Source organism: Gouania willdenowi, chromosome 6, assembly GCF_900634775.1.
Source record: "Gouania willdenowi chromosome 6, fGouWil2.1, whole genome shotgun sequence".
Taxonomy (NCBI): Eukaryota; Metazoa; Chordata; class Actinopteri; order Blenniiformes; family Gobiesocidae; genus Gouania; species Gouania willdenowi.
In genome coordinates, this window is record NC_041049.1 from 47,798,920 (window position 1) to 47,824,448 (window position 25,529).

A 25,529-nucleotide genomic window follows, 5' to 3' on the forward strand; every position below is an offset into this window, starting at 1 on the left:
TATCTAAAACAAAAATGCATATTTTATTATATTTAAATACATGGTAATAACAGTGATATTTGCCTAGGTCAAATACAAAGCCTAAATTATTTTACATTTCATACAGAGACTTTGTAAAGTTTACAGTAGCACAACTGTAAATATATTCATAACAGGTATATACAGAGTGAAATCATCGTAAACTGTATATTGAAGTGAAATAAAATAAGAGGTTAAATAAAAAGCGATGGTGACACAACAGTGAACAACTGTCTCTTGGCCATGTGGTCGTTGTTTTATCTCCATGATGCCTCTCGCGATGTCACGACTGCAAGACACACAAAAATAAGTGGGAATGGTGATCCCTTTGTTTTCCCTTGGTTTGGCTAATAAACACTTTTTGTTTTTTAGCTTTGAAACATCCAGAAAGACGTCAAACGTCATGCAATCAACAGTTCCATGCAGCCTGATACAAGAGCCAGTCCCTGGGATTTTTACGTTTTTTGTCCGAGGGCTGGAGTCTTGTAGTCAGAGTAACACCTTGAGACAGAAACAGCTTGGAGCTGTTTCTCAAACCAGTACTGGTAGTTTCAACCATGAGACAGCAGCACTACAGCAGTGCACACACACACACTGACCTGCCAACTATACAACAGAACAAACACAGAAATCTTTTTTCTTCTTTTGTAATACACATTGGTGTTGTCATTGTGCGTTTATGTCATTACTTTTTTCTTCCTATTCCTTTTTTTTTTGGCAGCATTTCAGGTAAAACTTAGTGGTTTGATTACATATTACAAATTCTGAAAGTAAAGATGGGCTTCATTTGTTTTGCTGCTAAAAAAAAAACACCCAACAATGAAGAATCAGAGTAGCCTGATGGTGTAATACTGATCATTTTGATAATTTTTTTTTATCAGACAGACACAGTGTAGGACTCATAGATCAATACATTGAATATCATTTGCAAGAAAAAAAATGTATGAAAGGTTTAAATTGCCGCTTGAAAATTTGTTTTCATCTCCACTGTAAATACTCTAATTGACATTGTTGGAAAAGTTTCACGCATTGCATTGTGGGATGAACAGTTTTTTCTTCTGATTTTTCCGTGAAATAATATTTCAGTCCATGAAAACACCATACATGTGTTGGAAAGCCAGTTTAGCAAAGTTTTGGGGGCAAACACAAGAAATCACAATAAGAATAAAGTAAAAACACTTCTATGCATCTGTCTACTGGACTACACATCCCACAATGCAATGCACAAAACCATTTCGACCAATGCAATAAGAGAGTGTTTACAGTGGAGATCAAAACAAACATTTGAGTGACAATTTAAACCTCTTACATCTTTTTTTTTTTAAACCAAATGATCTCTGATTTATTTATTTATTTATTACACTTAGTCTTTATCTGATAAAACAATCATCTCCAGCAGCTTTAAGTTCATGCAGATTTTGCAATACACTGCAACTGATGACTGATCAGTTCTGACAGCAAAGGAATCACATGCATTCATCCTACCACCAAAAATGAGGCACATGCTCTAAGTTAAAAATGTATCAGAAATTGTCCAAAAATAGACTTTCTAAATTTGTAATCTCCTACAAAGAAGTGGCACTGGGTTGAAAATGTTTCAGATACATTTCTCTGCAAGCACGTGGAAACCAGGGCTTTCACACAGAAAGAGGAAGGGACAGTGCAATGGTACATTTTTTGAAAAAGGCTCTTTGCTCTTTGGAAGTCAAGCATCAGCAAAGTACATGGCATTGTACAGGAACACATTCTTACATACAGTATAAATAACATCTATGCATTGAAAGTAAACAGAAAGGACATACTGTATGTGTTGTATATTGCCAAGTGACTGTATAAAAATAAAATTAGTGGGGGAATATTTGAAACATGTATTCTCTGTGTAAATATAGTGAAAAGCAATTGCTGGTTGCTGATAATTGACTTGAGTGGAAAAGATTTTTCCAAATGAGGGAGAAAAGAAATTAGCAGCAAATCTTAATTATCCAAGATTTGGAAAAACATCATTGAAATGACATAATTGAAAGTAGAAGGACTACTGTAAGTGCTAACTATCACAACAAACAAAGACACAGAAAACGTAGGAAAAAAAAGAAAGTTCGGTCGAGGAGGAAAGTCAAGGTCGAGAAAGAGCCGGAACCTCCACCAAAACAGATGCTGACCAACACAAAACCCAAACAAGCTGGAGTGAAAATAAAAGAAGCTTCTTGGTAAAAGCGGAGCCGGCTGGACGTGGGAAGCGGCCGCGTCTCACACATACACACCCTCAGGGTTGAGACTGGACACTAGAGGGTTCTGCAGGTTTCGTGGGTGTCCCAGAAACTGCTTGGCGGTCGGGCGAGGAGGTGATTCAAGAAAGGTCATTCTGCCACCTGAGAGCAGAAAATGCCAGTTTAAAATCCCTGTATTCAAATCTGAACATCGATATCAGTTTTTACCATTCATGTATCCTTCCTGGAGGAAATGTGCCAGCTCTAACTGCTCCAGTTGCTCCTGGAGGTCTGTGCGTGAGTTGCTGTGTGCAGGCAGGACTCCTGTCTGCTGGATGAACTGTTGCAGGTTACACTGTCGGAGCTCCTTATTCAACTCCTCCAGCTCCTCCTGTTTAGCCTGAGTTAGGAAACGGCAAATCAAAAAGAAAAAACAACAAAATGCACTGAGTCAGTGAGCATAAGCCATGTCACCTCAGCCCTGCCAAATTTAGTAACAGACGAGCACAAATTAATGGAAAGACAATGTAACAATAAGGTCATAACTAATGCATTCAAATCTATTTAGTTTCATGACTATAATAGAACAATAACATCCAATGACCACAATAATATGCTTGAAAATGTCTATTCTAAGTATATGAAATGGCAGGTCTCACCCAAGGGCAAAGAAACTCATTTTAAAATATATCATAATATTTACCCCATATCTAATTATCTAAACAAACAGTTCAAGTTTGATAAACCAAAATATGCCTTTTGTAATTACCCAGAACAATCTTTAGAACACCTATTCTTTATCTTTACCTGCCAGATTTCAAATAAATTCTGGAGTGACATTAGAGAATGGCTTTGTCTTAAAATTCCTAATATTCACACTTTTACTTTTAATCAAAAAAGATACTTTGTTGATAACTTAGAAAGTAACATGTCTGTTACTGTGAATATTGTGTTCATGTTTGCAAAATACCACATACACCCCTGCTTAAACCATTTTATTAATGACTTTAACAAGTTGTATTTTTCCTCTTTAACATTGCTGAAAACTGACTATGCAAAAAAAAAAAATACATCTGACTTTTTAATGTCTTGAGTCAAGCTCCTTTTGGTTTCTACTTTTCTGTGCCTTATAATGTATGTGATTTGTGTGAGTTAGGGGGTTGTTGTTTTTGTTTTTACTGTCTCTTTGCTTAGTTTGTGATATATTGTGTACAGTTGTTCTACTGCTATTACCTCTGCGAGACTGTGGATCTTGTTGTTCAATAAAAAAAAGCCATGTTTATTATTCACCACAAGAGGGGAGCATTCTCCTTAACAAAGCAAGCAGGAGATGGCGATGGATGCTTCTGTAATCATAATTGGGCCTTTCAGCTCAAGTGATTCATCAAAGCAACATAAATCCCACATGCATTATTCTGATTGCATCTGATCTGAGCAGCCTGGGGCCCACTGACAGATGGACATACAATGGTGTTCTTTCACAAGCTGCTTTTTATAGGGAGTATTGTGCGTAAACATTATTTATAAGAAGGGACTCTTGAAAACAATCTGTAGAAAAAGCCAGGGCCACTTTTAGAAAAAAAACAGGTGCGTAAAAAGTAAAAACCAACAAATTGATCATCCAGATTATGCAGTTTGTGCAGCAAGCAGTGCATTATGACCCTCACATGTCAGTACTCGCACAAGTCTGTATGCGTGCAGGTGTGTGTAACTGATGTTGCACTGATGATGAAGCAGCTCGCTCATGCAACTCGGCCTCCATTAGCCTGATGACAGGAACGCTGTTGAAACGCTCGGCTGGCTGCCTCAACTGAACCAGCTGACTGATGACTGGCATACACTGCAGTTCCAAACTATAAATGGATATTTATTGCTCCGTTTCATGTTCACTCTGTTAACTTTCATTTATCAGAAATAAAGACATCTTGTTTCTTCGATGCAATTACTGTCTGGGTTAAGAAATGCCCTCGAGTTACTTTTAGATTAAAAACACTCAGTGTGGTAACAGGTTGGTTATGTCATAACAAAGTGGTGAAATACTTTTTTTCTCCTGTCAAACTAGTGGATATTTGTTACTGTCTCAAAAACATTGTTAAGTAAACACTCCACGGAGTCCGAACCCACACAATGATCACAGTGTAGAGTACTAACACTAGTCAGGTATTTACCTTGGGAATATTAGATTAAGAATGTTGAGAAGATACTTTTACCTTCCAAATTTTTAATCCTTCTTAACTAAAGCACGGCCAAATATCGTCCTTGCCAGATATTGGCAGTTATTTGGATCAATGATCCTGATCATGGTACCACGATTATTCACACTCTAAAAGCTTGGAAGAAAATTCTATCCCCTTTAGAACCAATACAGTAAGTCCATGGGCAGCCCCATTTTTTTTTTAAAAATCGCTATGAAATGCGCAATCCAGATCTGATCCTGGATGAAACTTGGTAGGGTAATTGAGGAACCAACTCAAGATAACAATAAAGATCAGTCAATTTCGAACGGAGATTGAAATTTCGGAAATTTCGCTAATGATGAGTGGAAAGGTTTTCTTTTTATTTTTATTTTTAACTGAACCAGAATCAGTGTATTGATCCGGTTCTCCTTCAAAATTGAATGGAATCTTCCATGTGTGAAAGGTTAGTGTTTGGTTAAAATTGTGTCAAAATCCATTAAGTACTTTTGACATAATCCCGCAAACAGACAAATAAACAAACAGACAAATAAATAAACGCTGGTGAAAATATTACGGTACCTTCTTGGCAGAGGCAAAAAGGCGTTTTTTTAATACAATTAATTTGGTCATAGAAGCAAATTTCAAGCAAAGAATAAACTATCACACTCATGAGAAAACCAAATAGGACAGAATTTTACCTTCAGAGGTTTGTGCTCTCTGAGTGCTTCTTGTGTATTTTTCTCATCAGTGTGATATCACATTTGAAATGTTTAGTGACAATGGCTAACGAAGATGGCAGAGTTCATGATGGAAAACTTGCTAATAAAAGAAAAATAACTCCCAAAAACATTTCTTTAAACTTTCCAGCTGCCTTTATACCCAGGGGTTAAGTTGTATTGTTTTAGTAGCCATGATTAAGTTCACACTTGAGTTTTTTTGCCTCCTGAAATATTCACCTGAAGGATCATTTTGGACAAAATAAGTGCCTGTGAATGTAACATAATCTCCAGAAGTCAGCACATGTTTTGAACATGTGCTGCATACAAGATATCTGCCGAACCAGCTGAACAAGTTCTTGAATAGCCCTTCGGGTGATAAAATATTAAAGAGGCATGGAAGACATAAAGAAAACACTACCTGTTTCAGGTATTATGGAAATAACAAATCCATAAAATACTACACAATATCAGATTTCCTTTTGGGGTGTGTTTGGGTTCTGTTCTTTGAGTGTATAGAAGAAGAGTACAGATCTCAAGAATCAACATAAATGTTGCAAAAGTTTCATGAAGCTTTCTAAATATTTCTAACCCTCTCCTTACCTGCAGTAAAGACTCGGCCATCCCGAGAGCCTTTTCATTCTGCAATATATGCTCCTCCATGTCCGTTCCATGGCTCTCCTGGCTTCTTAACTCTGTTTTCAAAAGATCGAAAGACTCCTCTGGCCCATTGGGTTTCGAGTCTTCCTGGCTTTCTCGTTGAATCTCCTGCTCCAGCTTTGCAGAATGAAGAGACAACTCGTGGAGCTGTCGCCCATATTCATCTAGCTTGGCATGGAGCTCCCCCAGCTTCCTCCTCATTCCCTGCTCCTTTTTCAACTCTGCTTGAAGTTCTTCCTCCCAGTACATCTCGTGTGCAAGTTCAGCTTGGTTCACACGCACTGCTTGCTCTAAAGCATCCATCTCTTCCTGCAGGCGGACATCACTTATGGGCGAGGGACACGGCGATGGGTATGGGTTTTCCAAGCAATGGGACTCCTTTTCTATGCCTTCAAGTCTGGCCTCAATGGATCTCAGTCTTTCCTGTTGCTGAAGAAGTTTCCTAAACACTTCCTCTTTAGGAGGGCCTATGGGTGGTGAAGGAGAAGGCGATGGCACATGAGAAGATAAAGGGCTAGGAGAAGCTGATGGGGAGCACCTTCGCTCTGGAGAGTCCCGTGGAGATCTTCTGAGTTGTTGAGTTATGCTTTTAGGAGAAGTGGATGGCCCCAAGTTAAAGGTGAGTGCTTTTTTTGGCTGGTTACGTTTTAAGATGTCTGGCTCAGGCTGCTTGGGCAATGGCACAGGACTGGGTCTTTCTGGTTTTGAGTTAGGTCCATCACTGATACTTGGGCCAGTGCGTCGTAAGAAGAACTGAACTTCACTGCCATGCTGGCCTAATTTAGCAAGCGCCTCCAGAGGCCTCTCTGTAGCCAACAGCTGCCTTTCTGTGTCTCTTAGTCGCTGGATAAGAACGTATCGACCTGTTTGACCTGGGGACAGACAGTTTGAGAGTCAGGATCGTGTCGTAAAACAACAACAATAAATAATTGCTTAAACAAAGCTTAAAGAGTTGCTTGATACTCCATAGAGTGACACATTATTCATACAATGTAATAGTCAAGTATGCAGAAGTTATGTGTGAAAGACAATTTCTCCTTCAGTGTTAGGGATGATTTGGATTAAATTTTTCAAGCTGATTCCAAACAAGTCATCCTCAGTGAACAAATGACATCACATTCTGTATGATGATACCTCTAAATCTCTGTCACTGAGAATCAAAATAAAAGGCAGCTGCATAAGACTTGCATAACATGGAAAAATGTTCAAATAAACTAAAGTTTCCACAAGGACCCTAAAATTAGGACAAACCATCCCTAATGACTTGGCAGACAGCTCACTCATGTAAGGAGGAGAGCACTAAATCTGTAGTTATGTTGTTCAATACTGCAGCAGCATGTTGCTTGGATAAAGCTTAAGGCTATAAGGACAGAGGACTTATCAAATACAAACCACCAAATCACTCAACAAACCAGCAGGGTATTTGATTTAGGTCATAGGAAAGTAAAAACGTGAACGATGAACAGAAAAACAAAAGCTTTGCAGTCGTTCGTACACTTGCTTGTATTGCATTAAAAATTAATAAAGAAACAGTTGTTTGATCAGATAATGTTTATGGATAAACAGTTAAACAGACGTTTAGAAGCCCACCCACACACACCCCAGACACCCCTTAAAATAGCTCACCAAACTGAAACCGTGAGGCACTCACCAATAGCCTGTGCCAAAGCGATAACCACATCCTGGCAGGACGTCTCCTCCGATAGGCCACATACCACCCGCACCACCCCGTCCACCCACACTTTGAGCTCCATGTAGAACCAAGCTGGGCAGAATGAGGGTCAAGATGGACAGATTCAGCCAGACTTAACACACTTCACCTCTGCATGGCACTTCAACTGGAAAAGATGAAGAGCAGAGACGGGGTAAGAAGAAAATGATGACGTGAAATTAAAATGATAAAACATAGATTTGTACTTGAGATTAGGGGTGAGTATTGGTAAGGATGTTGCAATACGATACGTATCACGATACTTGGGTCACTAAATGATATTATCACGATATATTGCGATAATCTACCCAGTTAATATCAAAATTAAACATAGAGCTGAAAAATCAAGTTGCTGCCTGTATTCATCATAAGATATTGATCATTCAGAGGACAAATTGAGTCAAATCTATACTTGCTTCAAAACATCCCATTTATTATTTATTATTAGTGTTTTTGCACAATTTCACAGAAAAAAAGCAGTGTTACACACTGCCATCATAAAATAAAGTGCAACAAGTTTCTTTTCACTGAAACTACTGTGTAGAAGTCTCAAAGTAATTATTACAACATAATGACGGCATTGTAACAACTGTAAGTGAGAACATTAAGGATAAATCACCCTGAATTACTGACAATGCACAAAGATAAGAAAAAAATAATGTATCCTATTGTGTAAGTTTAAACACTGATCTGAACAGATTGTATGAAAATAAAATGCCTGTGCATACATAAACATTACAGACATTACACACTGCCATCATAAAATCAAGTGCATCAAGTAACCATTGCAACACATTGAAAGCATTGTAACCACCACTGAAATATTGCACAAATACACAAAAATATTGATTAAATATCCCCCCCACCAAAAAATAAATAAATACTAATTTTGTAGGTTTTGCAGATTAAAAAATCGGCACCCAAAAAAAAATTGCGATATAATCGCGAAATCGATTTTTTACCCCTACTTGAGACAGGAATACATTGCCTCGGGAAAACATCACTGAATTGTGAAGTTTAAACCTTACAGCTGTGGGGTTGTGCACTGTAACAGTTTATTACTTCCCTAGTGGTTAGTTAATACACCCTGCAGTATCTTGTGGATCTGGGAACATAAATGCCAATCTGTAACCCAATTAAACGCTCTGCTGCCCTCCTTCAAAGCTGTTATGATAGCGTTTTGCTAAGAGAAACAGACAGGGAATGTGGAGCAACTCAAGTGCATCACTGTTTAGGGGAAAAAATCTTTTGGAGTAGAAATACAGAAAAACAAGAGCAAAAAAAGTGTGCATATGAAAGAGAGTTCAGTTTGAGTGGACACAGCAGGACCAGGACTAGCTCTCCAAAGGTTTAAGAGCACACCAGCAGGTATCCTAATACATGTTCCAGCAGCAGGTTTAACCTAGAAAAGTGTTATGTTCTGCCACCCCCACTCTCTGTACTTTAACAGCTTCACTTCTAAACAATGTAATAAAACACTGTTGTGCACATAAAGTGGATCGCCTCCAGCAGCGGCAGTTATCAGCAGAAGTTGGCACGTTGAATAACATTTTGTAGCCTAGGTGGGTTTAAGGCAACTTTTCACCCCCAGTCAAACAGATGGTGCTCTCTTTCAGTCTGTCTCACTTGTTCTTAAAGGGAGGTGTTTAATCCAAAGCCTCGCCATTATCTTGCCCTTCATTCAGTGCATGGCTGTGCTCCACTGACTGCCTATAGGGAGGTGCTTTGGAGGAATGCACTGACTTCATCTGCCAGCCGGAAAAGAATTCCTGCTTTTCTTAACAAAGCACTGGCTTCCAAAAGCCCTGATCTGCTTCTGACCTGGTTGCCCTTTGCCGCTGTTGCTTCTTAGTTGTTTAGACAGCAAACACAACCTCAGCTGGGACGCAGCAGCACAATCTGATGTGGCAACATCCCACAGAACAGCTCAACATGACACTGCACACTAGGATGTATGACGGAATAGGGATTGAACCTGCAGAACAGGATTTTAGGAAAAAAGTGGAAGACAGCTACAGTACGTATCACCACATGTGGAAATAATCCTTTTGAAAGATCACAGCAGGAGGATTTCATTGAGGGCAACATTTGACCTGAAAAGTGAGCACAAGCAAACAGCAGAAGTTTCAACACAATTTAGATATCAATATTTGTCTTCAAGCGGGCATGACAAGTATGGGTTTATGAGTTTTCCATAGTGAGTCAATAATTATTTACTTTAGCTTTCAGGCTTTCTAGATAAATCAACAAGGGTGAAGCACATGCAGCTGTCTCACAGTCCCAAAGTGTACTTTTTTTTCAAATGCCTCTTAAGTAAATGTGAAGAAACCAAAAACAACAAAACAATAAAATCCAAACAGATAAGTGAAACTGAGGTCTACATGATGATCATAAATCCAGCAAGTTCATGTTGTCTTCTATTTCTGTTAAGGTTTCATTGATTCAGACAACTTTTTTCAGGAAGGTTACTTTCATCTCCTGACATGTTTGAACTGTCAACTGTCAGTCTTCCTCAGAGACACTTTGGTTTGTCCTTATGAGCTATTTAGTAAATTTCCTGAAAAAAAATGTCTCACCACAACATATTACATGATGATCAGATTTATTTATAACAAACCTGAGGGCATAAAGTTCCAAGTAAGATTCTAGAGCAAGGGTGTCAGACTTATTTTAGTCCAGGGGCCACATTAGGCCCAGTTCAGTCTCAAGTAAACCAAACCAGAAAAACATTGTATTCATCATATTGTAATTATTTGCCCCCTATTTGTATAATGCTTCACGTGGAAACAACTGTATACATTTAAAATGTAATGCATGCAATTATAGAACTTCTTTATTTACCAATCCAAGCATCTAAATTCGATCATTTGAAATATAAACTTTCTGGAAAAACAAGGAAATATGAAGTAAAACTCTTTATAAGTAATGTTTTAGATGTTTGTGTACCAGTCTTTTGCTTTAAAACAGATATTTTGATAAAAAAAATGCTTGGATTAATCTGGTTTGGTCCATTTGATTACAAACTGTGTTGAATGTCAGCCCTAAAATAAAATCACTTTGATAATGGGCCGGATTTGGCCCCCGGGCCTTGAGTTTGACACTGTCCGAAAGTAATACCATTAATTGGGTCACTCTCCCATGGTTCTTACCTGTTGCACCTTCCAACTACTGAAATATGATCATCTAAACTAACAGGAATCAGACGGACCCATGAGTCTCAGGTTGCTATCTGCCCTTGTTGTTAAAGAGGGGAGTACACTGAGAAACAGACATCCACCCTAACCCACATTGTTTTCTCAGCTTAGCTTGTTCTGAGAGATGCAAAAATGGAGATGGATACACGGTCTTAGAACAACTTAAACATACTTTCCTAAGCATACAATTTACAAAAAATGTCTGTCAGTGATGGAGTCAGATGAGTTCCTTGTGGTTAGACATTAACATGCACATTGCTTTGCACGTGTCTGAAATAAATTGTGTGACTATGCACATGTGCCGAGTCTGATCCAAGGCCAGGGACTTCTCCAAAAGAAACAATGAAATCCACATGACAAGTCTCTGCTATCTGAATTACGCCCTAAATGTTTAAGGAATCTATAACTGAGGTTTAAAAAAAAAACATAAATCAATACATTTATTGTACTAAACACCATAAAACAGATTAACATAAGACTACCTGCTAACCACAAGGTTGTTTTTGAATGAAAAAGCTAATTCCATCAATAATGGGCACATGCAGTGCACCATGACTGAGATGTAGCCTGTTTTTCACCCTAAACTGAAGCTTCATGAAATCTACAGTAAATATCACTACCTGTGTTTTTGTATTTTTTTTAAATAGACATATCGGCCAATATCCATGGTACAAAAAACTTAATACAATATGGCACATTTTATAGACCCTGAATATATCGGGCAAGCATTAATGGTAGTAATCAGATATGATCAGATAATAGCCAAAGCCAAAACCAAGAAATTACACACAACAATCAAACTAAATCAATCAAACATGTTCTACTTCAGTATCCAAAATTCACCCACTTGAAGAGCTTTTTTTTACTAGCTTAATAATGAAAACGGACTGATATTTATGTATGAAATGAAAGACGCAATGGGTGAGATAAAACAGAGAAGGTATCTCAAGAAAACAAAAGTCGAGCAGTGACTGAAGCCAGACGCCTTTCTGATCACCACTTAGCAGTCAGGCTATCTCACATCCTTCATCATCCTGTCTGTGTCTTCAACTGTCTCTTCAACACTGGCTTGCCTCTTGACTTTTCAGAAGATTGCGTTCAAAGCTAAAACGTTTAGTGCCTCACCTTTGCAACTATGTGTGACATAATTCAGCTAATTCGCGTTCAGTGCTGCTTATACTGTATAGTGCTAAAACTAATAAATTTATGGCAAGGTTCCAAGAAACCTTAAACCAGAGGCCTTGACAACCAAGTTTCTAAATATTCTCAGTCAGTTAGTTTTCTAAAAGCAGAAAGTGGACAAAAGAACATTGAATATAACCAGAGACCATCTGTAAAGTCTGCACACTTCCTCAGCAGATGTATTTACAGCATACATTTGATATAAATGTAATTCTCCCCAAATTCTTCTGGTTAAAGTGATGTTTGAAGATGAAGAAATGCTAAAAAAATATACGATACCCCAGAAGACTTTTAATGGTTGAGCTTCTAATTCATGTAATGTGTTTTATGCCATCATAAACCAGCTGAAGGGCATATATGGGGATAATATTCCACTTGTCAAGACTGCAAGCCTGGCTAGATCTCCTCACACCTCGAATATTCCAAAATTATTCTGCAATCCTCTAAAGCAAACAAGCACAACTCAATTGAACCCATGTAGCTGGGCACACTTAATTTTTTATATAGCAGTAGATTTCTGCTAGTCATAAATAATGCTGTACGATTAACCTTAATCGCATAGATATTGAGGTTTTCACTACTGCGATAACCTAACCTCAGATGGTGAGGTTTTTTCTTCCGTCTCCATCATTTGAGTGATATATATGTTCACCAATCAGAATTGCCAAGAACCGCCTTCCTAGGCTGCTGGCCAATCAGAGATGGTTACAGGACACAATCTTGTATGCACTGCAGGAATCGCGTACGGAACCATGGAATCTACCAATGAAAACGGAATCTACAGTTAAACGCGGAAATGGACAGAATCGGGTTGAAATGCCGTCACCATGAGGAAAAGCACGTTTTTTCAATGGGGAAATGTTTTGGGGAGCGCTTATTAGATGCACCGCCCGCCCCCCTCTCGTCCTGGTTGCTTCAAACACTCTCTAAACATCAACTAAACTGCCAAAAAACGAAGCAAATCATCACTGACTCCTAAATACAGTGCCGACCATTGCCCGCTTAACTTTAACGTGTCTGTAAAGCTCCGTCTGTTTCTTTTCTGTTTATTTTTTCATTTCTGTTTATGGACCAGATCATCTGAACCCTAGTGGTGAAATAGCTGATGCATCCTTGAATCCATTTATTTTGTTTAATCATTATGGTCTGGAATGATGTCATCAGGATAATTTAAATTAGGTTAATTTAAATTAGGTTGATCAAAACTTAATCAATAATCCTGCTCAGATTCAGTAAACCATTGATCCATGAGGGGGAATTGGGTGACATCAATGCTGCTCTGTTACATCTTTTTATAACATGAATAGTTAAAAATTAGCAGTCAGAACAATCCATGTCAGTACAACTTATATATATATATATATTAAATGTATCTTACTCATTGGTTTAAATTACATTTTTATTTTTGACGTTTTTGTTGAATCATAGTTTTCTTTTTTATTTGTATTTATTTTGTTTCCTCACAGTACAACTTATATCTACCTTTTAATTGTATCTTACCTTATTTTTTACATACATTTTTGTTTAATTTTTTTTTTTTTTTTTTTTTTTTTTAGTATTTATTTTATTTTCTCACAGGAGTTAAAAACTATCTTCTGAAAAAATTTATTAGTATTTCTAAAACACAGAATTTGGAAAATGATGTAACAAAATTTGGAAAAAAAATTAAATGCATTTGCATTTAAATGTATAAAATATTTTTAAAAATCAAAATCGACATGCAATCGCAAATCTGTCAGAAGAATCGCAATTAGGTTTTTTGTCAAAATCATGCAGCCCTAGTCATAAAGGTTATTGTGAAATAAAACTTTCAGATAAATTCCTGATGATTTATTAATACAACGTAGGAGTTACAGCTAGTTGCCTCAGGCTAAACAAAGAGCAATCTCTATGTGTTTATATGTACAAAATACTTGTCAAGCCAGGGCAGGGGTCAAAGAATGATTCTGCTTGCATACATGTACGGTACATGCCAGTATTTGTCTCTTTGTAAGCCCAAAATGCCATTTAGGCCTATCTTTATGAGAGGTTTCCTCCTGCCTAAAGTGATTACTCTGCTATCTCTGTAGCCACAGAGGTCCCAGGGACAATGGCAGCAGTAAAGAGCAGATCGCATGCTGCCTCGCATATAAGACACAGATGGATATGCACAAGCAGACAAACAGGGGAACGTGACGCTCCTAGCCAGGCCAAGATTTGCAACAATACCGCTGATAAAAGACAGACAACAGTGCAAATGACTGTGCCCTCAGTGCCACTCTGCTCCAGGTTTGTAAAGACAAATACTCAAAGAGTTAGTAACAATGGCACCAAGCAGTTTTGTCTCATGCAACACTACTGAGACACTATTGTTGTTCTGCTTACGTTCGCAGCAGACAGTGTTGGCTTCTTGTGGCCTCTGAGATCACTGAGTAGTTCACCACGCCAGCTTTTACTGCCATTCAGTTTAGTCCTCATGTCGCCACTGATAAAAAAAACAACCTTTTGTTCATTTTAGTGTAAATAGTTTTTGCGTGCCCTGCCCTTTCTGGCATCCTTTACCCCTCTTCTTTGGTCTTTAAGTATCTTAGTCTATTGGGTACGCAGTTTATGCATTCGAAAACCAATAAATACAAAAATGGGGACCTGGCTATGCAGTAGTTTGTATTAAAGCTGCAAAAGAGCTAAACATAAACTAATCTCATCTACTTAAGGCTATGAGCAATGAAGCAAAGTTATGATGTGTAGAGAATCTTCAACAGTAAAAGGTTAAGATCTTTGAGACGCTTGCCACCATTGGCAGTGGATTGCAAATCCAGGATGATTATCGCACTATTTAATACACTGTATCATGCTGTAGTGTCTCATTTTAAAGAATAGCAAATCCACCCCAAAGTTAAAAGTTTGCCTGAAGAATTACAATGTGCTAATTCCTCTTTAGAAAATAAAAAAAAAAAAACTCCAGCAAAACTCTGGACTGGCTTAGTCCTCAGGCACATTCAGGAGATTTTTGGGGGGATGTTTCACATTGTGTTGTAACAGTGACAGGCCTTGTCAAGTCTAATAATCTACCTTTGACTTCTTTCAAATATGAAAACAATATAATGCAATGTTTCATTCTGTTCCAAGAATTTTGAGTCAAATGTCTTTGAAATCCAGCTAACATCCTGCAACAGCTCCTAAAATAAAAGGTTATGAATCCATACTGAGCCAATAGTTAGTTATTACCTGCCACTAGAAAACAGGATAAATAAATGGAGAAACAAGAACTGGCAATAGTTTTCTCTCAAAGCCAAGAAATTGTACGTCATTTTCAAGCATCTTCTAATATTTAGGGAGATCGGTTCCCTTTTTAGATGTATATGTGATGCATGCTGATTTCCCTTAAAGATGAATGAAAATGTACAAACAAACCATACTTCTATAAAATGTATTGTATAAAAAAATGGATCAATCAAAATAGGTTGGCAAACGGCAATGGGCTCTTGATCAACACGTTCATTCACTTTTACCATGAAATTGTAATGAAATGACATATAAAGTAAGGTATTAAGCATTCTGGAAAAGAAAACGTTTTTTTCGGTGAACAACATGGAAGACACACATGCTAGTAATTCATTTTATCTTAAAACCTCTTAACGGAGCATCAAACATGAGCATTTTCATTTGTATTGAACTTAATCTTTTTTTAAAGAAAAAGTGTTTGTGTTGATACAATTAAATTCATTTACATTAGCGAGCTAGCTGTGTGTACTCCTGAAAGACAACCAATATATTTCTCTCACTAGTACTCGGAGCAGCAGATTCTTCAAATCCTATTCCTGGTAATTGCATTTAAATAGTTGCCTGGTTTTTCACTAACACAACTTCAACACATCTGACGAATAATGTATTTCACTGCACGTTAATTTGGCAAATACTCCTCAGAACAAAGTCCAAATGCTTGTTCTCCAATGGCTCATTGAAAGTCGTCCACCCCCCATCTACCCTTCTCTATTGAGATGCTAAAGACTCAGCAAAGAGGAATGACAAACAGCACTCATAAGCTTTCTTCATCATCCTTGCATACAAGGATATATGATTGCAGCTCTCAGTCTTCTCAATTACACAGATCGGCTCATCCAAGTGTGAAATCTGAATAACAGTGGAACAGTGTTTCATTAATTCAGCGGGCACCTTCGCCTCAAAATCAAGGTCGAATATGAGCTCCTGACAAAAATTCTGAAACGCTGCTAAAAAACAACTATCTAGATTTAAACTGTACTGTGCCATCTACTCAAAAATACAAGTAACAACCTAAAACAAACAGTAGAAGTAAGCTAACCAGCTACAATTACAAAGTTCTCGCCCTATAATCAAGTCCATTTCTTTCAACATATTTCATTTCAATGTAGCTTGTTTATTCATTTTTCAATGACAAAAAACCTTGAAACTTTTCTGGGAAAGTGGCCTTCATCTGTGGCTAGATGAACCATATTGTGTCTCAAGCCCAATATCGCAACATTGTGCTTGATACAGCCCTGTGGATCTCATCACAAGACAGACAAAAGCTTCGTGAGACACTAAATTTGAAATCCTAGATATATAAAGAGAGAAGTAATTTTAAACTTTTTGTTTTGTCCAACAATCTCAAGTGTTTTACCCATTTAAATGCCATGGAAAGGCCCACTGTAACACTTTTGTAAGTGTGTGTCTACGACAGTTTACACAACTCTAACCACAATAAAGCATTAAACATAATTCTTCTCTCTGAGTGAAAGACTTACTCACACCCGCGTGGTGTTCATTATTCACTTGTACACTGAATCCCGGAAACAGGACAAAGGTGCGCACAATTGAGAAGAGGAATTTGTTTGTGCTGACTCCTGAATCCAGCTACAGAGCTGTCAGGCGATATTGCGAATAATAATAAAAAAGGTCTTTGCCCTACTTATGGAAGCATGAGCAGAGCTGAGCTCCTCTGAGGGCTCGGCTCTGGATGAGTGGTGTGACTGCATGCAAGCACAGGAGTTTGCATCGTTAGGTGAGCTGATGGAAGTGGTTGCCAGACTGCTGATGGGCACCCATGTGTAATTATACACCTTTGATCTGACTCATCACAGCTCAGCATTAAAGGAGGAGGTTGCCCAGTTCCCAGCCAAACTACCAACAGCACATAGTTACTACACAATTGCTTAAATTGTGCAGCAAATGCTCGTATACAGATAGGCAGTGCAAATGAATTAGATAGTTGACTAGCAAAATAATAGGTTATATGAGACTAAGGATAGGCAGCAGACAGTGTGACTCAAAGTAAATGTGAACGCTTGATTTTTATCTTAAAGGTAAAAGTGAACCCACTAATTTAAGGATGCAATTTACACTGCGTGCGTGTGTGAACATGTTGTAGAGTTCAAATGAACAACAAACCTTAAAGCCTTACTCTATAGTTCCTTCGTTTATATGGAGTTTTTCAGGCAGGTATGACTCTCTCTTCATTCATATGTCACTGAGGAATAAGGAAAGCTGAGACCTCTGGTGTCACAGATTCCAAGCTTAAGATATTAGTAATTCAAAAGTCACTTTCATGCCTGCTCTAAATAATTCCTATCAACTTTTTGAAAAAGGTATTTATGAATTCTCAAAGCACAATCTATATCATTATATTTCACTGCCAAAGACATGCAGTAAATCAAAGTTTCATTCCTGCTTAGAAACCTTTGCATTCCAGTCAATAGTCCAATGTAAGCGATCGAGTGTAATTTAATTCATATGGTTGACATTCCTTTCACTGCACGGGTAAAGACAGCAAGACACTGTGGCTGGGAGTGGGAAGTGTTGGTATTTAAACACATTTTTCAATACAACCTATAATTGTCAGTTTAAATTTCCCAAAAGCAGGAAAGTGTGGCATGGGGAGGCTCTGTCATTTTGGGCAAATAAAAAACAAACAATTACATAGAGATGTTTGCTGTAGATTGCTGTAATTTGATTGTTTTCTGTAGTTCTGGGACATAAAAGGCAGCAGCTATATTTTATTACCCTTTGAAAACTTCTTACAAGACATATTTTGAGTACAAAATAATCATTAAGGGCCCTATTCTCCGGTCTGGACTTTTTTAAGCACCTGCAGTTACGCGCCTCTCTCTTGCGTGTATTCTCTGGTCCAGGTTCAAGACACACCCACCGCGCATAAATCAACCAAAAGCGTGTCTGTGAATGAAGGCGGTCTGAAGCAAAGGAGGCGGACTGGGCCATGACGTCAGTTTTCCCCAACGCTTGTAAATGTCATTGAAGTGCGCAAAAGGACAATAACTTAAGCAGACTGGGGAATGTGCGTAGGGCCAGATTTGAATGGGAACACCCACATTTCAGGGTCGCTCCACCCAGAGTGCGTAACTGGGATCAAGACGCGCAGCGAATGACTTAAGTACAGGGGGAGAACAGTAGGAGTGTCCCGATCCGATATTGACATTGGATATCGGTCCGAAAAAACATTTTCTCATATTCCACACTACAAAATAAGTAATAAAAGTACCGGTATGTATGATTTGTGATGATATCTTATCGGATTGATATCGGAATCGGTCAATACGCAAAGCTGAAATATCGTTATCGTATCGGAAGTGAAAAAGTTGTATCGGGACATCTCTAGAGAATAGCGCGCAGCCAAAAACGGCTTGCTGCGTGGCTTTTCTGACATATGCGCATGGCAGAATAGAGCCCTAAGTCAATAAAGTATTTTGTGCATTTGTACAGTATACTGTATTATTGTTAATTTCAGTGATCTGATAAAAGCCGCAATGAAAACTCAAGTAGTTTCATGAGCTGCATTTCCATCTTCCCTTCTACATCTAAATAGCACAACAAAAACTGGTAATGGAAACACCTGTAAAAAAAAAACTTTTAATGCTTTAAGAAGGTGGTTTTTCCGATGTTTTAATCTTGAAATATTTCGCAAAAGCATCGTGGAAATAATTGTTCTGCAATTACATGTCACAGGATGACGTACCTGGTCACATGACCACATTTCTCCAAGAAAACAAGTAGGTTTTGAGCGTCCATCTTCCTACAGTGAAGTCTCACAGGATAAGATTTCATGGGCGTTACGAGGCTCCTGCCCAAAACAACCTTCAATAGAAACACGTTCAAAGCGCAATTATTCTTTGTCAAAACTTTAGAAATATCGCTTTTATTTTGCGAAGAACTGTAATGGAAACACAGCTACAGACAGTACCTGTGCCTCCATGTAAAGGGCGGTGTTATGAACATACAGTCTGTTTGGCTTTGTCTAAGTTTAATCTTTTTAAATACTTTACAAAATCACAGGTTACTTTGACTTGAAAAGTATAGATATAGATGGTACATTCAAATATTGTACAGATTACCTGTTTTTTTTATTTTCTATCAAAGTAAATACAGTACAATTTTTACAAATTATGGAGTTTATTCATCCAAGATTGACTGACAGCATGTCACTGCACTGAAAGGCACTTTTCCATTAGATTTCACAAGGATCGAACCTTATGCCATACAAGTATTCACAAAGCGCAGTGCTTTCCTAATGTACACAAAATGTAAGTGTCTTATCACTGCTACAACAGCACTCAGGAGACTTCATTGTTGGGGTAGTAGGTAAGGAGGTCATAAATTCTACTCAGAAGAACAGGTGTACATTCCTTTGCAGAGTTAGAACACTAATATTACCAGAAAAATGAAGAAGCTCACCGAAAGGAAAACACAGGCCTGTCAGTTGGATAAATGTTTTCACAGATAAAAAGACAAGAACTCCACAGTTTCCTCCCAAGACATCAATTCAAGGTCATGAACATTACACGGGCAACTCACGAGCCACCCTGAGAGCTAATGCAACCCATCTCCCACTGGTTAGGATTAGATTTGACTTTGGAAAGTGAAATTCAGGCATCCTAACCATGACAATGTTTGAACTACTACTCGTATGTTTGGGAGAAAGCACCCGGCTGAACGGATTAGTATGTTACGCCACCACGAAGGTTCTTGTGCTGGGCAAAACATCTTTCCTCACACCCATCCAATATTTACTTAGGGAGTTCCAGCGTACCTGGCCCTTGGAGACAAGGATACAGGTAAATAGAACCATGGACGGAGACAAGTCACCTTCAGCTACGCTAACCCATCACAGCAGGATTGTGTAACAACTTGCATGTATATAAGATACTATAAATAAAGGGAGGAGTTAATTAGAATTCAAAATGCAGTAAACACAAGCAGTAAGTTTGAGTGTAAAACACTCATCACTGCACTGCCTTGTTTATCTACAGTTGCAATCTTCATGAGACCCCATGTTTTAATGCAGACCTGGTGTCAGGGAACAAAGACACATATTAGCATGCCATCAAATTAGCACTGCTTCCCAACCTTTATTGAAGTTGCTGGAGACGATAATTGTTTTCAACAGACAAGAAAGACATAGTTTAGGCCGAATAAATCAATAAATCAAAGACTATTCCCCAGAAAAAAGATTTAAAATGTTGAAATTGCAGCTTGAAAGTCTGTTTTAATCTCCACTGTAAATAATCACTTATTGACATTCTCGGAAAAGTATATTGCTGAAGAGCATTCCATGTTGGATATCTATATCTACAGATATTTTCAGGAAAGTGCATAAGTGAAGTCAAGGGCAATAGTGGCCAAGTGGTTCAGCAAGTGTGCTTGTAATTGGAGGGTCACTGGCTTGAATCTCACCTGGGCCATCACTGTAGGATGATGAGCAAGTGTGGCAGCCCACTGCTACCCCTTGGGGAAAAATGGTTAAATGTAATGTAATGTCTTAATTCGCAATGTAATGTCTTAATTCGCAATGTAATGTCTTAATTCGCAATGTAATATTTAATTCGCTGATCCGATCAATGACGTCATTGTCGTGATGGAACTTTCTGTGGATGCTCCCATTGTATTGTTTTATCATCTCATTTACACCAGGGACAGCGTCTACTGTTAGTGTCTGTGTGTGTGTGTTAGCATATGCAGTTGTGCGTGTCTGTGCGTGCTTAAGTGTCTATATCCGCTGTGCACCTATGAATACGGACTATAAGCAACAGAAGGTTTTGCGATGCCACAGTTGGACTATGTCTTTGCTCCTCTAATGTTGATGGAGGCTTATGTAGTTACAGCGTGGTCTGCCTCAACAGCTGCATCTCCAACTCTCTTGTAGCCAACACAGCTGCTGTTCAGGGACTAAATTAAATGGTTTAGCTCACATTTTCACCTGAAAGTGCTCGGTCTGCGTCTCATTTTTAAAAGCCGAGCCATGATGCTCTTGTGCGTGCAACGTTGTGTTCAGGTCGTGCATGGAAATAGCCAACTCTTCCACTCCCTCACAGTCACAAGGATGCACTTAGGTACCAAAACATGCTACCGTTTGATTTTCCGTGAATCTGTATCAGAAGTACCAAAGGAATTTGGTCATTACCTAAAAAAAACAAAAAAAAAAAACAACAACTCACCTTCACATGATCGGATCGGTGATCGCTTTTTTTAAACTCACTGATAGTGTTCGGCCCAAAAATCCTGATCGTGTAAAGCCTAATTATTATGCAAGTGTTCAGATTAGTGTTTGATATTCCAAACTGTACCAGTGATATGGAATAGAGTTGAGTTATGTAACTTGTCTTGCACAGATCACAAGGCTTGAGAAGGTCTCTCAATCCAACTGATTTATAGCTAGAAAGGGAGATGCAACTGCCACAGATGCTTCTCCCTGTCATTACTGTGGGAAGGAGTAGTGATCCCGCCTTCCAGAACTGTATGGATGAGTGAAGAGTCAAAACAAGCATGGAAGAGGTTCAAAAGCAGATTTATAGGTGATTCCTAGTATCCTCTAAATCTCTCTGGGACTGAAACAGTATATCTGTATGAAGTGTCTCCTCCTCACTTTACCAAAGCTTTCTTTCACCATTCATGGAGGGAATCACCTTGGTGATCTTTGGCATGAATACACAAGCATATGTATACAGGCTGAGATGGTCACACAGAGTTTAGACATGACCATGTATAATGGCAAAACCATGAGAACCATTTTGACTCAAGAAGAGAAACGATGTGATATTAAAAAAACAAGAAAGCTGACATGGACTGAGCTGAGAACAATTAACCAGGCAGGTCTAAATTTTTTAGCTTCAAGAATTATTTCGTCCTCTCAACTGGAAAAGTCTAAAATAACTAAGTAAACCTGCATTTTGGAGTGGATACCACTAACAAGCCTGATATGAAATGAATGTAAGAAGAGAAAAAGTGATTGTGATTATCTCCCAACTGTCTTCAAGTCAATTTCAATTTTGATTTAAATTTACATCAATCGTGAATGAAAATATTTAAACATTCACATTCTGACATAATTGCATCCCTTCATTAAGAGTCACCAAGTCTTCTGATGTGTTTCCAGAGCCTATAATCTACAATACAGATGACCTATATCCCACACAGTTAATACTAATGTTTAATTGAAACAAAACAACATTCTAATAGATGACTACTTTGTAAGGGTGTATGAAAAAATCGATTCGGCGATATATCACGATATATCGTATCGATCCAAAAAAATTCCAAATTGATTTCTTAAATCACGTTTTTTTAACAAAAATAACATTTAATTGCTCTAACATATGCATAGCACGTAAATGCCCGGTCAGTAGGTGTCAGTGAACCACATCAGACCTTATTAAAGTATCGCACTCCTCAATGCATTTCTGCTTGGGTGTTGATTGCACTTTATTTTTTATTTTTTTAAAGAATTTGAGAACATAACAGAATCAGAATCTGTTGTAGAAGCAAAAGTTTACCTTTTTAGAATCAGAATCAGAATCAGAAATGTTTTATTTGCCATGTACAGTTTTGAGGACAGTACAAGGAATTTAAAAAATGCAATTTGACAGTTTGATAAACATACCCCTTGTTTTTGATATTGGTACTTTAATTACAGTTAGTTACCATTTACTTGTTCTTGTAAGTTTAAAAAAATCAAATAATTTGTATTTCAGTCCATTTTGTACTTGTAAAAGTGAAATTGAATTATTGATATCACTATGTACAGTATATTATATTGTTTAGTATCGGGATATATTGTACTGTGACATGCAAATCGTTCATTGCAATGCACATCCCTACTTTTTTCACGTCTATTTTATCTAATGGTGTCACACAACCTCAAATTGGTGAAAACTCACTGTTAAAAATTGCCTGCTGCCGTGCCTCTTGGCATGAGGGACGGATCTGTCAGATCCAACTGCTTCCCTTCACTACAATCTGTTGATTTAGTGTTTCTAAGCTTTGGGGTAGACCTTTTCTCTTTCTTACTGTTGTCTTGACCCTGCCTTCAGGTCCAGCCCTGGTCCCTTCAGCAAATCACTGGAATATACTGCTCACAGTGCACACAGTCAACACAAGCAAGGCAGTAAAACCAAGGGAGCGACCTGTTATTCACACACACACATTTGCAGATATGCGTTGCGCACGCACAGTCACATGACTATCCCAGGAGGTTGGCGATGTTTACTGTACTAAGATCACTTCACATGACAGAACTGGGAGTCATGGACATACATTGCCCAGCAACAGCAACCCTCCCCTTGTTAAAAAGAAAGAGTACAGATAGTTCAGCCTGACAGGGTGTGACAGACTCTCAGGTGAACTTTAAAGTCAGGAGGAATTACTCAAGATCACATCCTTAGGTGGACAAACTTTGTTTTTCATAACCCTTGACCTGTACATGCTGAATGAATAAAGAGAGATTGGGGCTATGCACATCCGTGCTACTCAGTGCCTGAAAGTATTTGAAAAACATTCCTAAAAACATTACTCAAGACAAAAGCAAGTAAAAGGCTGAAGAACTCATACCCTGAGGGACAAGCAATGGTTCTGAAGCTTTCAACTGGAAATAAAACACATATCCATTTTTTTGTGGCTTTGGTGCCACTTTACAATACAGGAAGACACTTTTTTGGTACAGCTCAAAGAATTGTACTTTGGGAAACCAAAAGATGTAAAATATGTGTATCCCATTCTAATTTCCTTCATTCCTCTCAATATTTATATCCTCACAGCTATGCTGGATTCAACTTTGCCTTTTCAGAGAAAACAGGTGTGGAAATGCCTGAGTTTGCTAGTTTTTTTACTGGTTTAGTTGCAAAGTACATGATCCTTCTTTCTGGAGGCAAACAAGCAGTGTATGAGATACTGTAACAGAAAACCTACCCTCTTTAAAAATGCAGTGTTGAAAGATTTCAAAGGGAAGAAAATAATTCATTTTCAACATTGAGAACTAGTAACCTTGTCAGAATAGGCCAGGTACAGCATGCTGTGGAAGAATTTAATTAAACTCTGCAACCAAAAGTTTGCCAAAGTACACTTGGTATGAAAAACGTATTTACAAGAAGGTAAAAAATGTGATAAATTGTAAATTGGGTTGAATTTGCATTGGGAACGGGTGCAGGGGATTGGTGAGGAGGCAGGGTGAGAGATGTGAATGTGATGCAAGGAGGACTAGATCAATCTTTTATCACTGCAGTGTGCTTTCATCCCTAATGGATCTGACATGAACAGAGCACGACACTGCCTTCCGTCACATTGCACAGGTAGAGGAAGGACACACAAAATGTACTTGAGGGCAAGTGGAAGATAGGAATGACAAACCGTATCTAAGAGACACAGAGAAAATGGTTCAAAGTGTCCTCCAAAAGAAATAGTTAAAGCAATCATAGGTATTTTCCTTATAATGTACGGTCATAGCATTTCAATTACCTTGTACCCGTACACATCTGCCTGACTGTAAAATGGTATGATAGCAAGAAATGAAGTAATTTTACTACATGAAGGATGGCTTAAAGAGTTTTCCCAGTAAAATTCCATTGGAGATATTATAGGCAAGCTTTCCTTACCAAGTAAGCAAATAAAGAATTGACACATGAGAACGTTCAATTGGTGTGTTTAAACAGTGAACAAGCAGTTCAGAAAACAATGCAGAGAACTGGACCCACAGTAGGTTTTAGGAAATGCTTAGTTTTATTTACTAAACAGGCTTAGAAACAACGAGAAAGTCGTCGGCTTTCCTCACACACACTCAAAGAGTTTTGGTCGTAAATATTGAACAAGTTTAAAGTTTATGACAGTCAGCCAAGGCATGTCTCAGAGCCAATTCTCAGGACAAATTAACTCTTAACACCCATCAGACCACAGGATCGTTTTATAAGATAACCTTTAAGACATTGTCACAAAAAGTAATCAGTTGTTTGTCATCCTTGGTCGGAAAGGGGTCAAATTGAGACAAAAACAGCCCGAGTGTCTTTATGTGTGCATTAGGCTTTATAAAAACAAAAAGGCCTTGTAAGTCAAAAGTGATAAACAAATAACTTTCTGATTTTTTTTACTATCCTGCAATTTCAATTCTTAAATTGTTAACTTCCAATCAATTGATGCGGTTAAAGCCCTGGATTATTGAATAGACTTCTTCTATAGGTGGTGTTTGACCAATGACACCAGATGAAAACTAGACTCTTTTGGCTAACTCTGGCTCATTTACAGCATGTCTGTTTATTAATGTGCATTGTCCCTTTTAAATAATCAATAAATTAAAATTATGGCCAAGCAGTGAGGGGCTAAAATTAGAGATCGACCAATATCTGGACTTTTTTCAAGATTTTTATCACCAGCCCTCCCCAAGGAAGGGT

At 38.1% G+C, this 25,529-nt stretch overlaps 1 protein-coding gene across 3 annotated transcripts in view; it reads right to left on the reverse strand.

The window, feature by feature from the left end:
• rassf7a (Ras association domain family member 7a) overlaps window positions 1–25,529 on the reverse strand; it is a 54,921-nt gene continuing 29,392 nt past the window's right edge. For all 3 annotated transcript variants that reach the window (XM_028450233.1, XM_028450232.1, XM_028450231.1), the window contains exons 2-6: window positions 7,430–7,616; window positions 5,722–6,650; window positions 2,454–2,625; window positions 2,280–2,387; window positions 1–307 (exon numbers count right to left, since the gene is read on the reverse strand). In XM_028450233.1, coding sequence (XP_028306034.1) covers window positions 276–307; window positions 2,280–2,387; window positions 2,454–2,625; window positions 5,722–6,650; window positions 7,430–7,532 — 1,344 coding nt within the window. In that variant the 5' untranslated portion in view covers window positions 7,533–7,616 and the 3' untranslated portion in view covers window positions 1–275. The remainder of the gene's footprint in view (window positions 308–2,279; window positions 2,388–2,453; window positions 2,626–5,721; window positions 6,651–7,429; window positions 7,617–25,529) is intronic.